The sequence below is a fragment of the Pygoscelis adeliae genome, unplaced genomic scaffold (genome assembly GCF_000699105.1).
Source record: "Pygoscelis adeliae isolate BGI_AS28 unplaced genomic scaffold, ASM69910v1 Scaffold13, whole genome shotgun sequence".
NCBI lineage: Eukaryota > Metazoa > Chordata > Aves > Sphenisciformes > Spheniscidae > Pygoscelis > Pygoscelis adeliae.
Window position 1 is genome coordinate 2,452,915 of NW_008824499.1, and position 13,532 is coordinate 2,466,446.

General features: G+C 35.6%; 2 protein-coding genes across 3 annotated transcripts in view; one reads left to right on the forward strand and one right to left on the reverse strand.

Annotated features, from left to right (window-relative positions):
- Positions 1 to 1,521: 1,521 nt before the first annotated feature.
- Positions 1,522 to 10,589, reverse strand: ZWILCH (zwilch kinetochore protein). Of its 2 annotated transcripts, none has more exons than XM_009321449.1 (14): positions 10,415 to 10,589; positions 9,834 to 9,904; positions 9,388 to 9,543; positions 9,070 to 9,141; positions 8,073 to 8,166; positions 7,126 to 7,187; positions 5,698 to 5,806; positions 5,157 to 5,236; positions 4,781 to 4,937; positions 3,745 to 3,773; positions 3,204 to 3,340; positions 2,811 to 2,906; positions 2,603 to 2,721; positions 1,522 to 1,918 (listed from the first exon to the last, which is right to left on the reverse strand). In XM_009321449.1, exons 1-14 carry the CDS (start codon positions 10,587 to 10,589, stop codon positions 1,827 to 1,829), a joined length of 1,449 nt encoding a protein of 482 aa, XP_009319724.1. In that variant the 3' UTR covers positions 1,522 to 1,826. The 2 variants fall into 2 exon arrangements, with proteins under 2 accessions (XP_009319724.1, XP_009319722.1); XM_009321447.1 differs by having other exon boundaries at positions 5,704 to 5,806; positions 7,132 to 7,187; positions 9,834 to 9,913.
- A 2,565-nt stretch (positions 10,590 to 13,154) lies between these two features.
- RPL4 (ribosomal protein L4) overlaps positions 13,155 to 13,532 on the forward strand; it is a 6,935-nt gene continuing 6,557 nt past the window's right edge. The window contains exon 1 of the mRNA XM_009321524.1: positions 13,155 to 13,208. Within this exon, the coding sequence (XP_009319799.1) occupies positions 13,155 to 13,208 (54 nt within the window). The remainder of the gene's footprint in view (positions 13,209 to 13,532) is intronic.

Consider the following 13,532-nt stretch of genomic DNA (forward strand, 5'->3'; position numbering starts at 1 on the left):
CTAAAACATAATTTAAATTTTTTTATCAAAACCCAAAGTACATTTTCTTTCTGCATTACTTTCTACTAGTTTTAAGTGGCAGATTTTATGTTTCTTATTATTTCAGAAACTCCTATATATTTTGTTCACCAGAAAAATAGTTAGCTATGATTAAAGTGATTGAAATCTTGCCAGTATGAATTTCAAGTGCTTAAAAGCTGTTTGCAAATTCTGATTTTAGTCTGTTCATCAATAAACTTTCAATTAGCATGTAACTGCTATTTGAAGAGAGACAGACACATAATTTTAAAACAGAAAAGGATTTAAATATTCCAAGAGCACTGCTCAAACATTAACTTATTATTCATGTCTAAAAGTTAGGATATAGTATAGTTAGGATATTAGTATACCTTACTATCTAGGCGTGGAGAAGAATTATTTGAAGTGATTCATCAAAGATGACAACCGCTGAGTCAGATTTAAACCAAGGACTCCTATCCCTCTAGTTTTGTTTACAGGGAACTAGATCGACCTCATACAACTTTATAATATATTACACACAGAAATGTGTATTATATGTAATCCAAGCACTTCTAGAATGTAATACTCCACCTCAAATTCACTTCCACTGCAGGTAAGAACAAGTTAAGTACATGATTATAAAAAATTTGCTCCAGAATATGGCCATGTGGCTATACTTGTCCTTCTGTTGTGCTTGAAATTATTCCTCTAAAGCAAAGCAACAAAACAAGTTTCCTATTTAGTTTGCACTACAGTTTCAACACTGCATGTGCATATACTGAATGCAGAGTAGCAGTACATAAATCCAAAAAACGACCTTGTTCCTAGCTTCCCTTCAAAGGCTTTAACTGTTAAACTGATAGTTATTAAGAGGTAATATTAGGAAAGGGATAAGAAATAAGATTTCCTGAGGAGAAACCAGAAATTATAGAAATTTATAGTTTTTAAAAAGCATGAATATTGGGATTGTCCTTATTCTTATTTATCAACAGTTAATAGTTTCTTTTATGCAAAACACTTCTGTCTCAATGCAGAATGTTTCTGTCTCAACTTAGTTAATCAGCATATACTACACTATGTAGTTGTTTAAAGTTACACTACCAAAACGTTACATACACTATCTAATCAACATAAGAACATATGCAACTGTCAGGAATTAATCCCAACATATTTAAATGATTATGTCCAGCCAGTTATACTGAAGATTTTTTTCAGAAAATTATGCAAAGGTATGCAAGACAACACTGTTAAAATAATTCACTTTGCATTGAGGGGAAAAAGTGAATTTGAAGAGGAGAGAGAAGTATATCCAAGAATACTCCAAAATACAAATGCAGGGACAAAGAAAATCAAACTGTCAGAAGTTCACAATGCCCTGGATGAACAGCTTTCCAAATATATCTGGATGATGAAATGTCACTTGACATCAGGAAAACATGACAATATTGCTTGTTTTGTTGGGTTAAGATAATTCACACTTTGAACAGTGTCTGATTGCATTCTTAATGAATAAAAATAAAATTTAAAACCCCGAAGTGCAGAACTTTATTGAATGTTTGTAAATATACGAACAAAAATGTCTTCTACATTTTCAAAATAATTATACTATATATTCATAATTGCACAACATTTATAAACAAACTAGACATACACAGATGAATTATGGCTGTGTATGTCACACTTCAAGCATACCAAAGCAAATGACTCAGTAAGATGTACTGTTCTTCAAATCAGAGTGTTTCTAAATATACTGTTGGGACACAGATAATGCTGAACTTTCCTCTTTACTGTACCTTTCAAGTGCCTGCCTGTAGACTAACATGCATTTATGTGAAATGCACCTGACTGCACTTAGCCATTGTAATAAAATACATTCTTTCTTCACTGCTTCCATTAACTGTGGAATCGGAAAAGAGACCTGCATAGACAAAAGAAAAAGATGTGATTAGACACTATTCTTAGAAAGAGAAACTGTAGAGATTAGTTTCTGTAGCAACTTCAAGAACTGGTTTCAAAACTTCAGTTTTACTGAAAGAAGCACTTCATGACAAAAATTGAGAATGACAGGAAAGCTTTACCAAAGCATTACCCTGTATCAAACCTCACCCCAAAAAGGCAATTTTTTTCTACACCTGTCTATATGCTTAATTCTTCCCTGTTCTCATGCTTTTTCACTTGTCCTACATTTGATTGCAGCAAGGCACGTCTTCCCTCCTTAGCACCTGGTTGCTTCTCTGACTAGAGGCCAGCATTCAATAACAGGTCAATTTATCTTCAAACCCATTCTCAGATACACTAGCAAAGATTTTAGAAAGACGTTAGAAGATATTGTGTAGAATATTTAATAATCATGTCATATTTGGAACTGTTCTGTCATTTTAACTCTAAAAACGTAATTCAGAAAGGTGAGAAGGCAGAAAGTCACCACTTCGTGAAAATCTTTTACATTCTATAAATACCATCTCACCCTTCCATTAAAAGACAAAACATAATTTTGCTTTTGCTGAAGTAAGAAAAAGTTCAGATCCACTGAACCCAGTATAAAAAAATGAATTTGAAATGTGTACTTTCATTATTTCATGTCACTACAAATATTCCTTACCTGTAGTGTTTGATGTCATATGTTCAACTGGAGGATTAGTACTAACTTGCCACGTTGTTTTAACCTCCTTCTGTCCATGCCCACTACTTATGTCCACCTTCCATATTTCTGGGTTATCACTGATAGAATAATCAAGAAATGTCAAAATTCAGCCGAGTATTCAGTCACATCTGAATTTTAATGCTGCAAAGATTGAAGTTTCTCTTACTTTTGATAGAACTTCTTGACAAGTGCTGGTCTGATCGGCAGTTGAAACACATGCTTCTCATTTAGAGGGTTTTCCTTATAATACTTCATGCAAATTCTACAATAAGAATCAACTAGTTACTAACTTTCTTTGGAGAAATGCTTGTACAACACCGCATAAACCTTGTGCAAAATTAACTATACTCTCAGATTTTATGATTGCCTTTGTTTTTCAATTTTAGTCACAAAGCAAAATTTAACAGGAAGATCCAACTGCTACTTCTGCAGTCTCATAATCATCAACAGTAAGGAGAGTTCTTTTTTTTTTTTTTTTGAAGAGTTTCTTTACAACTGTTGAAAAGAATCTATTTGTTATTGTCATTTAAAGAGCAAGAAGTAAAAATGAAATAATTACTGTGTCAAAGGGAAGAGGTTCTCATGTTTAAACTGAAGTAAGACTGTACAGCTGACCATTATTTCCAGCATATGGTGAAGCTTTTGAACACGATGAACTTGTTCTTGTAGATCTACTGATGTGGAAATGAAGTAATCCTGGAACAGCAAACAGCTTCCGCTCTTAACTGGACACTCAATTTCTACAGACACACAACACATCCTCAGTATACTAAAATAATTTTCCTGCTTCTTTTGAGAGCCAAAATTTTAAGAATGGCCCAGCAGAGTCAGAACAAAGTTCCATGCTATCAAAGTATGAACAAAGGTTCACTGTCCTGCCTGACAATGACCCATACCAGATACCTAGGAAATAATATATGAATAAGGAAACAACATAATGACATTTCTGCAGTATGGTGTTCCATCCTCATGATTTGCAATTCAGTTTCTCAGCTTATAGGAATGATATGACTTGCATCCCACCATCAGCTAAGTGTGCTCTACTTTATACTGCTTTCAGAGTTATTTTACCAAAAAAAAAAAAAAAAGGCACATCTCACCAAGTAGGTTAATGTTGCAAGTTCCTGGCCTGTAAATTGAACAGGGGGAGAAGAAAAAAAAAAAAAAAATTTAAAATTTAACATAGTGTCAGATTAAATACAAGCAACATTCAGGTAGTCAAACAGGGAATTCTACCAAAGAAAAGCGCAAAGTCACTAGGACCGTGATGTTATTTATTGACAAGATTACTCATTCAAAACAAGAAAAACCCTGCAAAGTGGCATGGTAGAGGCATTATCTTATTTACCACCAAGGCTGCACAATGAAGAAACCTACCACATACTTTGAGCCAACAATCCTCCTTGGGACATAGAGGTTTACAAATAGTGAAAATAAAAAAGCAAATGAAACGAAGAATGAAAACAGGATGACAAAGCAAAAAAGAAATCAAGAAATGAAGAGATGAAGGAAAAAGAAGTGGGTAACAACAATGGTAAGACACAACCCCCCTCCCACAGATTCAGAAAAAAAATAAAGCTATAGCACTGAAAACAAAGCCACAATGTTTTCAAGAAAAAACGTACTTTACAAAAGTCTTTCCACTTTCATTTCCAGTATAATATACATACAAGAATAATCAAAAATATCTTTCCAAATACTACAGACTGTACAAACACAGCTATTACATATAAAGACCCTTGCCTCATTTGCTTTTAACCCATGTAGACCATAAAGGAGAAGACAGAAAGAGCATGAGGGTCTTATTTTTTCACCTACAGCAAACAGATAAGAAAACAAAACAGTCCACAGTTATATAAATCTGGTATTTATTTTACTTGAAGTTCAACCTAAAGGTTTTTTTCAAATTGAAAAATAAATACATGGTTATGCAAGCTATAGTTATTTTGAAACACATTGATTTTTTTTATTTTGAAACCATATACACCAAAAGGTACAATTACTAAGGAGGCTGGAAACAGCACTTCAGCAGATGGGAGCAGACGTGAGATCAAGGTTACCAAAAACTTCATTATTTCGTGCATGGAGTACCTTTTATCTTGAATTTCTAATCATGTTAACAGATATCAGACTTACCTATGAAAAAACTGACATAATCCTTCTTCATCTTATCTAAACCAATCTCCAAGAGCATTTGAATTGGAGTGATGCCACTGAGGGAAATGACCTCTATCTTTCCATGATAAGATTGTTGAATCAATTTACTTAGCAAACTGCTACTCCCTTGATGAATCTAAAAATTAGAAAAGTTTTCTTGTGATGTAACTCTGTACAAAACATCATAAACATTTTTTAGAAGTACAATACCATGGAAACAGAAGCAAACTGTGACATGTGAAAGTAATTTAAAAACAATACAACACAGAAATGAGAAGCAGTTAAGTGACAAGAACTATATTCTACTTCAAACAACTCAAAATTATAAAATTTATTGTGAAATACAATTACGTACCCATGGCTGTATCTCACCATGTTCCAAGGATTTTATTATCAGTGTAAAACACACTATCAACTCCTGATAGGAACTGACACCTTAAGAAAAAAAGATACAATATTTTATTTATCAATCCAGGCTCGCTCTCTAGCTGTTAAGTCAATAACAATAGGCCAACACATACTTGCAAAAACGAAACCCCTCATTTGAAGAATAATAGCTGAAATGACAGATTGCACTGCTTTTTGTTACGTTTGTCATATCATGACTTTAAAAAGGGTTACTCCAAAGAAACAACGACCAAAAGACATCACTGAACTGCATATGACTGTTAGAGAACATTGGTCTACCTTAATATGTTTTAAGGAAGTATATAATCTTACATACCTAAAATTAGCTCTTTTAGAAAAAGCCTGTTGATAACAATTTTCTGAAGAGCTGATCAGTCCTTAAAACTCAGAGAAACTTAAATTCATTTCACTGAGAAAGCAAGACAGTATAGTACATACAGCGTACAGAAGAATTAAAGGAAAACAGATGGAGTAAAATACCACAATACACTTACTTCTCATTTTGCACCATAATTGTTCAGCAAAATCCAGGTCTCCTCGCTCGCTGAAGATTGATTTTATTGAACTGTCCACTGCAGCAGTGTCACATTTGATTTTCTGAAAGAGTTTGTTTGTCTTAAGTAAAAAAAGGATGCCTAAGATTCAAAGACCTTATGAATTGCAATTTTCTCCAGAGATCAAAATTGGGTGCATCATTAATTTTTCCCCTTTTCCAGAGAAACTACTGCATAGAAACTACTACTGCGTAGTAATTTGGAAGCATATTTTTATTTAAAAGTGAGACTAATTCTTTTCAGAATTACCCCACTGGATAATTGCTATCTTTGGACCAGGAAGCAAAGCCTACTATCAGAAAGACTTTTGATCGTAGCCAAGTAAAGCTCAATCAGACTGTCCAGTAAGAACCCGCTGCTTAGCTCAAGGCGGTCCTTTTCGCCTTACAACGGTATGATGCACAGATCATTGGTAAATAGCAAGAACACAGTTCAGCAAGCACTAACTCAGAATATGACCTATGCTACGCTGAACTCATAGATAATTAAATAACTGTATGACCTAGCAGTGTCCTGGGAGGACAAAATTAATACATACGTGTATTCTCAGAACAATTTTCCTGTTCTCCTGATCCTGAATTTTTCTGGTTTAGCTAATACAGAAATCTTTATATTTTTAGCTCATGAACAAAATGCAACTTCCCTCTCAATAGGAAAGAGACCCAAACCTTTCCTTGTAGACTGAAAGGGGGGAAAAAAAAAAATCTTACTATAACCGAAAACGTTTTTAGAATTTGAATTTGTCCATTGCTTTAGAGTCTCATAAGCCTCTAGATAAATAGGACAGATATCTAACTGATACCATTAAATTGGCCCAAAATCATTAAATTAGGCAAGAAAAGCAAATTAGTGATAGAACACAATGGCACAAAGGTCAGAGTTCCTGAAAGAAACTAGGACATCATGAGGCTGATAGCTTTAGGAGATGACAGACAATGGTTAAGACAAGGGAGTGTGATTGCAGTTGATACAATACAGTTCAATTTGCAAGCTTTTGGTAGTGAGAAAGGAAGGGAAAGAAACAAATCAAAATAGCTTCATAGCACTAAATTACATAAAAAATAGGTATAATAGACACTGGTAGACCATTTAAAACAAAAAAAAAAAAGAGGGAGGTTTTCTAAAGGTAAAAATTACAGTGGACTTTCTATTACAGGATAGCTATGGAATTCCTAACTTTGCCTGCAAGGCCTTCTTCCATTATTTTTACACAGCAGAAACAGAAAGAGATCTATCTTTCTTTACATCTTTATGTCTATGTATTTACATGTATACATAAATAACATACAAGACTTAGTCAAAATTCAAAATAACTACAGTTATAAGGGAAACAAGATGACAAGGCAATTGGTAGGAAATTGCAGATACCTCTGTTTCATTACTGTTTCCAGATATACAATATCCATCCAGTTTCTTCTTTAAATCTGGTAGAGGAAAAAAATAAATTTCACCACTATGAGAAAAAAAAAAATCATCAAACCAATCGTATAAATCACTGGGCACATAATAATTAACAGATACACTGACTGGATGGCTAATAGACAAAATTTATCCATTTTAAATTTGTTTTTACTTTTCAGACTACAGCATATAGTCTGAAAAGATCATTTCTTAATATTTTTATTATAAGCCATACATTTTCCCCATATACCTTTACTACATTCTATCGTCTAAGCATTAACTTGTTGAGATTCAGTGATGAAGCAGTAAGGGGTAGCAGGTGATCTAATAAGTGTCTCTGGTTTTCTTCCACATGTATTTGTCAGAGAGAGTTTTTGTCTGTTTCTCCAAGTTTTATCTACATACAAAAAAAATTTACAGTGGCATTTGAAAATATCTTGGTGCATTCCTACATCTGATTCTCTTTTTAGATTTGCTTTCTAATATCATAAACTTCTGGCAAGACACATATTGTTCACAACAGTTTTCAGAAGGAATAAGTAATTTTGGATGCTTTATTTTAAGATGTCATCGAAGTATTGTTTTCCACCACCAAAGGGACACTTAGCAGGTTCAGAAGTTCATGTGCATGCCAGATAACTTGAAAGACGCATCAAGAACTCTCAATTGCTTTTTAAATATAATTGTGTCATTTTATAAAGAAACAACTATTACTTTTATACAAGATGTTACAAAAAGAAAAATGACAGCAATGTACTGAGTAACCTATTTCACCACTTTGCGCAGGTGGTTATAGCATAGAAATGAACATCTCGAATTCTAACACTTTAAAAAGTGTATGTGGAATTTCCTTTTATTTCTGTGAAATGTGACATCCCTCTCCCCCCTATGTAACAAGCAGCAATTACCAGTCAGAAATTCCTGGACCAGTTCAACAGCTGATTCAGACTCTAAGGGCTCAGGCCACTCAGTCACACCAGTCTTCAAACCTTCGGCCAAAGCCTAAAGGCAGCATCAAAACCCAAACAACACAAATCAGTTCTTTTTTGAGGTTCTACATGTGTCATACTTAAAACTGTAGGTAACTTCTCCAAGAATCATACATCTCTCTCTGTACAGCTAACCATAAATTTAGAAACTTCTTTAATTTCCTGTCTTTCCTGTTGTCCTGGTTTCGGCAGGGATAGAGTTAATTTCCTTCCTAGTAGCTGGCATAGTGCTGTGTTTTGGATTTAGGATGAGAACAAAGTTGATAATGCACCGATGTTTTAGTTGTTGCTGGGTAGTGCTTACACTAGCCAAGGACTTTTTACTTTTCCATGCTCTACCGACTGAGAGCGCTGCAGGTGCACAGGAAGCTGGGAGGGGACACAGCCAAACTGGCCAAAGAAACATTCCATACCATGGGACGTCATGCTCAGTACATAAACTGGGGAAAGCTGGCCGGGGGGGGGCCGCTGCTCGGGGACTGGCTGGGCATCAGTCGGCAGGTGGTGAGCAATTGCACTGTGCATCACTTGCTTTGTATATTATTATTATCATATAATTATTATTATTATCATTTGATTTCAATTATTAAACTGTTTTTATCTCAACCCACGAGTTTTTCTCACTTGTGCTTTTCCAATTCTCTCCTCCATCCCACCGGGGAGGGGGGAGGGGGGTGGGGGAGTGAGCGAGCAGCTGCATGGTGCTTAGTTGCCGACTGAGGTTAAACCACGACACCTGTTCATGATTTGTCCTCTTTGTATTAAAGATTCCTAAAACTGAACTCAAAGTTTATTCTAAACTAAAAGCTTAAAGTTAACTTTGAAACACCTGATGAAGTTTTAAATAAAGTAAATTATTAACACAAAATCACCATTCCACGTAAATCTGAAATTGGAATTTCTCACTCATACTTACAAGGAGAAACTGCAGTTCTCTATACAGCTGATATACAGGACTTCTGGGGTCCCCAGACTCCAGTGTAATATTCTGAAAGTTCCAGAAGTTTATGTCAGTTTCAAACTTTAGAAATCAAGCATCCTAAAATTTTCATTAGTGAAATGCATATTAGCATAATTTATAATTTAGATTATGAACATATTGTATTGCTTATATAAAGAATAATAAACACAAATGTCAAGAGTCAAACTTATTTTCTCTCCTTTACACTACTCATGATGTAAGCTGTGGAAAGAGTTTGGGTTGGCTTGCTTTGCTTTTTCCCTCTTGACTTACCAGCGTGGCAGCTGAAATTAGTGGGGGTGTCTCCAGAATCTTATCTACAGTATTCCACGTAATATCAATGTATATATTGCTTTCAGATTCTATAATTGTGTCTTCTATTGCAGCAGCTCTAACAAGTTCATACTGAGCAAATCCTTTTGTCATCACCTAGAATGAACAGATTTAAAAAAAAAACCCACCACAACATTGATTGTTTTATACCTGTGTAAAATATTTTTTAAATTATTTCACACACACACAAATAGGTCTAATATCAGACAAATGCATTACAACATAGGGAACTCAAATGTTACTTCAAAAGAGACTATTATGCTATAGAATCATACTAAGGTGAGATTCTAAGTAGAATCTATAAAGCGTCCCAAAACCAGTATCATAAATCCAAAACCAGAGTTTTTAAACTTAGATTGGAGGCATGACAGATCGTAAAAACCTACAATAGATGAATGATGTTTCATTTTATGTGCCATTTTGAGCTCTTCCATGTTTGCAAAACAGGTTTTATCAGCTGCAGGACCTAGGAAAGGAAAAAAGAAAGAATCAAAAAAACCATTTGACACAATTCAAATTTGGCACTTAAAATTAATTCTCAAATACTCCATTTGGTCAAGTACAACTCATGTTGTCCTTTAGAAAGCAGACATTCTTCTTTCATTTGTCCTATTGATAATAAGAGCTGGTGTTAACATATAAATGTTTAGTAGGAGTCAGTACTTGCGTAAGAAGTTGAATGGTAGCAATTTCAATTTGCTAAATTATTGCACCTGAGTGAAGGTAGGCCTGCACAGATACTGTTGCATTAAGTATATTAAAGTTATTTCCCCCACAAGGCATGGGTTAAAAACATCTTTTCTTTTTTTCTCTCTCCCCCCCCCCCCCCCCTTGTTTTTTAAAACAAGGAATATAGAGCAGTACCAAGCCAACATCACACAAAGGACAAAGATAGCACCACTACACCAATATTCCTACATTTTTAAGCCTTCCTTATTTAATTTTATTTGTAACATTATAACCTTACCATCACATGTAACCATATAAAAATTGATTCCTGTGATTTTGTTTCCAGCTTTGAGAGGCTCAGCTCCAAGCCAACAAGTATGTTCAGGATCAGAACCGTCACACCTTATCCAGAGGGGAGGAAGCACAACCAATTCACTTATCTTCAAGTGGGTCATGTTTGGATTTTGTACCATTGTATATAAGGAAATCAACTGCCTAGAGATATGAACAGGAAAAAAAATAAGATGCCAGCAAGTATAGCTAAATCTATCCCTTACATAAAACTGAACTATCTACCATGCTTCGCTAGCAGAAATCAAATCAGTTTAAAAAAAGAATGCAGTATTACAATCCTCTTTTTACAGGTAAAATAATGAAGTCACAAAGGAGGAAGTAAGTGATATATAACTGAGAATATATTTAATATTTTAATTTAGACTAAGGTTTCTGAAATCATAATTGAATTTTACATTTTAAGCATGTTAAAAGGATAAGTTACTTAAGCAAACTAGTCACCATGTTTTGGTACCATGCCTTGGAATTTTAGTAACAGCCAAAGACCCCAATCAGATTTTTTTTTTTTTTTAAACAGAAGCCTTAGAAAAGCAAGCTTTGAAGTCTTAGTAAGTTTTCTTTGCTCACCTACACCCAGACAGTTCCATTAACCTAATGGGACAGCTCACAAGTGCTTTTCCAGTACCTTCACTTTAGCTACTTTGTTAGGAGGAGGCCATTTTGCAGGATGAAAAATGGTCCTATCTCCTCACTAAACTAATGAGTAATTTCATTTTTGGGGATTGAAAATAATACAGGTTCTGAATATCAGGAAGAGAAGCAAAAGTTGCAAAAGAAAATTACATCAAAAGGGGAGACAGACCTTTGACACTTACTTTGCTCTTCTGACAGAAAGAGCCACTGGTCCAGAACTCTCCTTTGGTAAAAGCTCAGAGGCATAAATAGCATCATCTGGTTTTGATTCTTCCATTGGGTCACTTTCTTCATTGTGTCGCTTTAAGAGAAATCCACAGGTAAGTCAAAAAATGCAAGGTATATGAAAATATTTGATGGGAATTCAAGTCTAGATTACGTTGAAAAAATTAACAGCTAACATACACACTTACTGCTTTCTGTAGAATATACATCATATTGTTTCCATTCCAAAATCTTTCAATAGGACTCTTGCAGCTACCACCAATCAAACAGATCTCTACATCACTCTGAAAAAAAAAATTAAAACTTTTTAATGCACTACATATAAATGCTACATTTCAGCAATTTTTTATACCAGAAATTGCAAATTTAACTAATTCCACAAACTGTTTTCCAACCCTATTGCAACCATTCACGAATCTAAGGCTTTCTTACTTCAAGAAGAACACAGTTACTGCATGCCATAGGTGGAATCAAATCAACTGTGAAAATGCAACAACTTTCAGCTAACCCACACAGAAAATTTAATCTCTAACAAGTTGATTCTATGGGAAACTGAAGTTTAGTTCGATGAACAAAACTTCAGATAATCTGAGATATGAGGGATGATTGTCGTCAAGTAGTGACTGCAGTCACTAGATATCCTTGAGATGAAGAATACTCATTTAAAGTAACATTAGATATCAATTGATCACTTCTCTGAATGTCTCATGAGAGCTCTAAACACTTGTGGTTTGACCTGGCAGGCAGCTAAACACCACACAGCTGTTTGCTCACTCCCCTTCCCAGTAGGATGGGGGAGAGAATAGAAAGAAAAAAAAAAAGTAAAATTCATGGGTTGAGATAAAGACAGTTTAATAGGACAGAAAAGGAAGGAATAATAATAATAATAATAGAATATACAAAATAAGTGATGCACAGTGCAATTGCTCACCACCCACTGACCAATGCCCAGCCAGTCCCCGAGCGGCGGTCACTGTCCCCCAGCCAACTCCCCCCAGTTTATGTACTGAGCATGACGGCACATGGTATGGAACATCCCTTTGGCCAGTTTGGGTCAGCTGTCCTGGCTGTGCCCCCTCCCAGCTTCCCGCTGGCAGGGCATGGGAAGCTGAAAAGTCCTTGGCTAGTGTAAGCACTGCTTAGCAACAACTAAAACATCGGTGTGTTATCAACATTGTTCTCATCCTGAATCCAAAACACAGCACTGTACCAGCTACTAGGAAGAAAATTAACTCTATCCCTGCCAAAACCAGGACAACACTGTTTGGAGACATTAAATAACTCAAGCCTGTTCTTGAGAATGAAGGAATATCAATATTTACTCAGGCTTTCGCATACACACAGAGAAGTATTACTTGATTCTTCACATCTAGTCAGTTTTTCACATTGCTGTATCTTTAAATAACCACCTGGTTTTATTTTCAAACTATTGTCAAACTTGTATAAATCCCAAGATTAATACAATTAAATAGCATTAGAGATTTTCCAGCCATCCCTATGTTCCAAAAGCCATTAGAAGCAATCGCCATTTTCATACATATATCCCATTCCCTATAAAAGTACTTAGATAAAAAGCGTGCCATCAGAAGTCACAAGTGTGAAGATCTGAACTGCCCACATGAAAATACGACCCCGGGGCAGCTGCCGCAGCAGCTCTTTCCTCCCCTCTCAGCAGCCACGCGCTGGCCCACCCACCTTCTGCACCTCGCACGACCTCCACCGAGTGACACTCTCACGTGTACTTGATGCTTACAACCATTTTAAACAAGTGAACTGTTAACAGGTGCAAAAAATCAGGGGGAACGCAGGAAAGGTGAAGGCTGGCGATGGCCCCGGGAGGGCGGCGTTCCGGGTACCCGGGTCTCCTTCCCTACCCTGAGGTAGAGGCAGACCTAAAGAGGTGTTGCTGAGGTAAACTTTCCTTTTTACGTGATATCCCCGCGCGTATCTCAGCTGCTGATCAATGGCTGCACGTTCTAAACATGCAGGCTCAGGTTACATGGCTGTATTTTCACATACATATTTACCTCAAAGAGATACGGATGTTCAGGGATACTTTCCCTTCCTTCTTCATATATTCTGAAAGAAAAATAAAATGTTAAAGTACATAAAGTTTTTTTTACTCCGTATTCCTCATTAAACAGTAAATTTAACTGCATTAACTAAAACGACGCTGGTCTACAATCAGAGCCTCCCCGCAAACT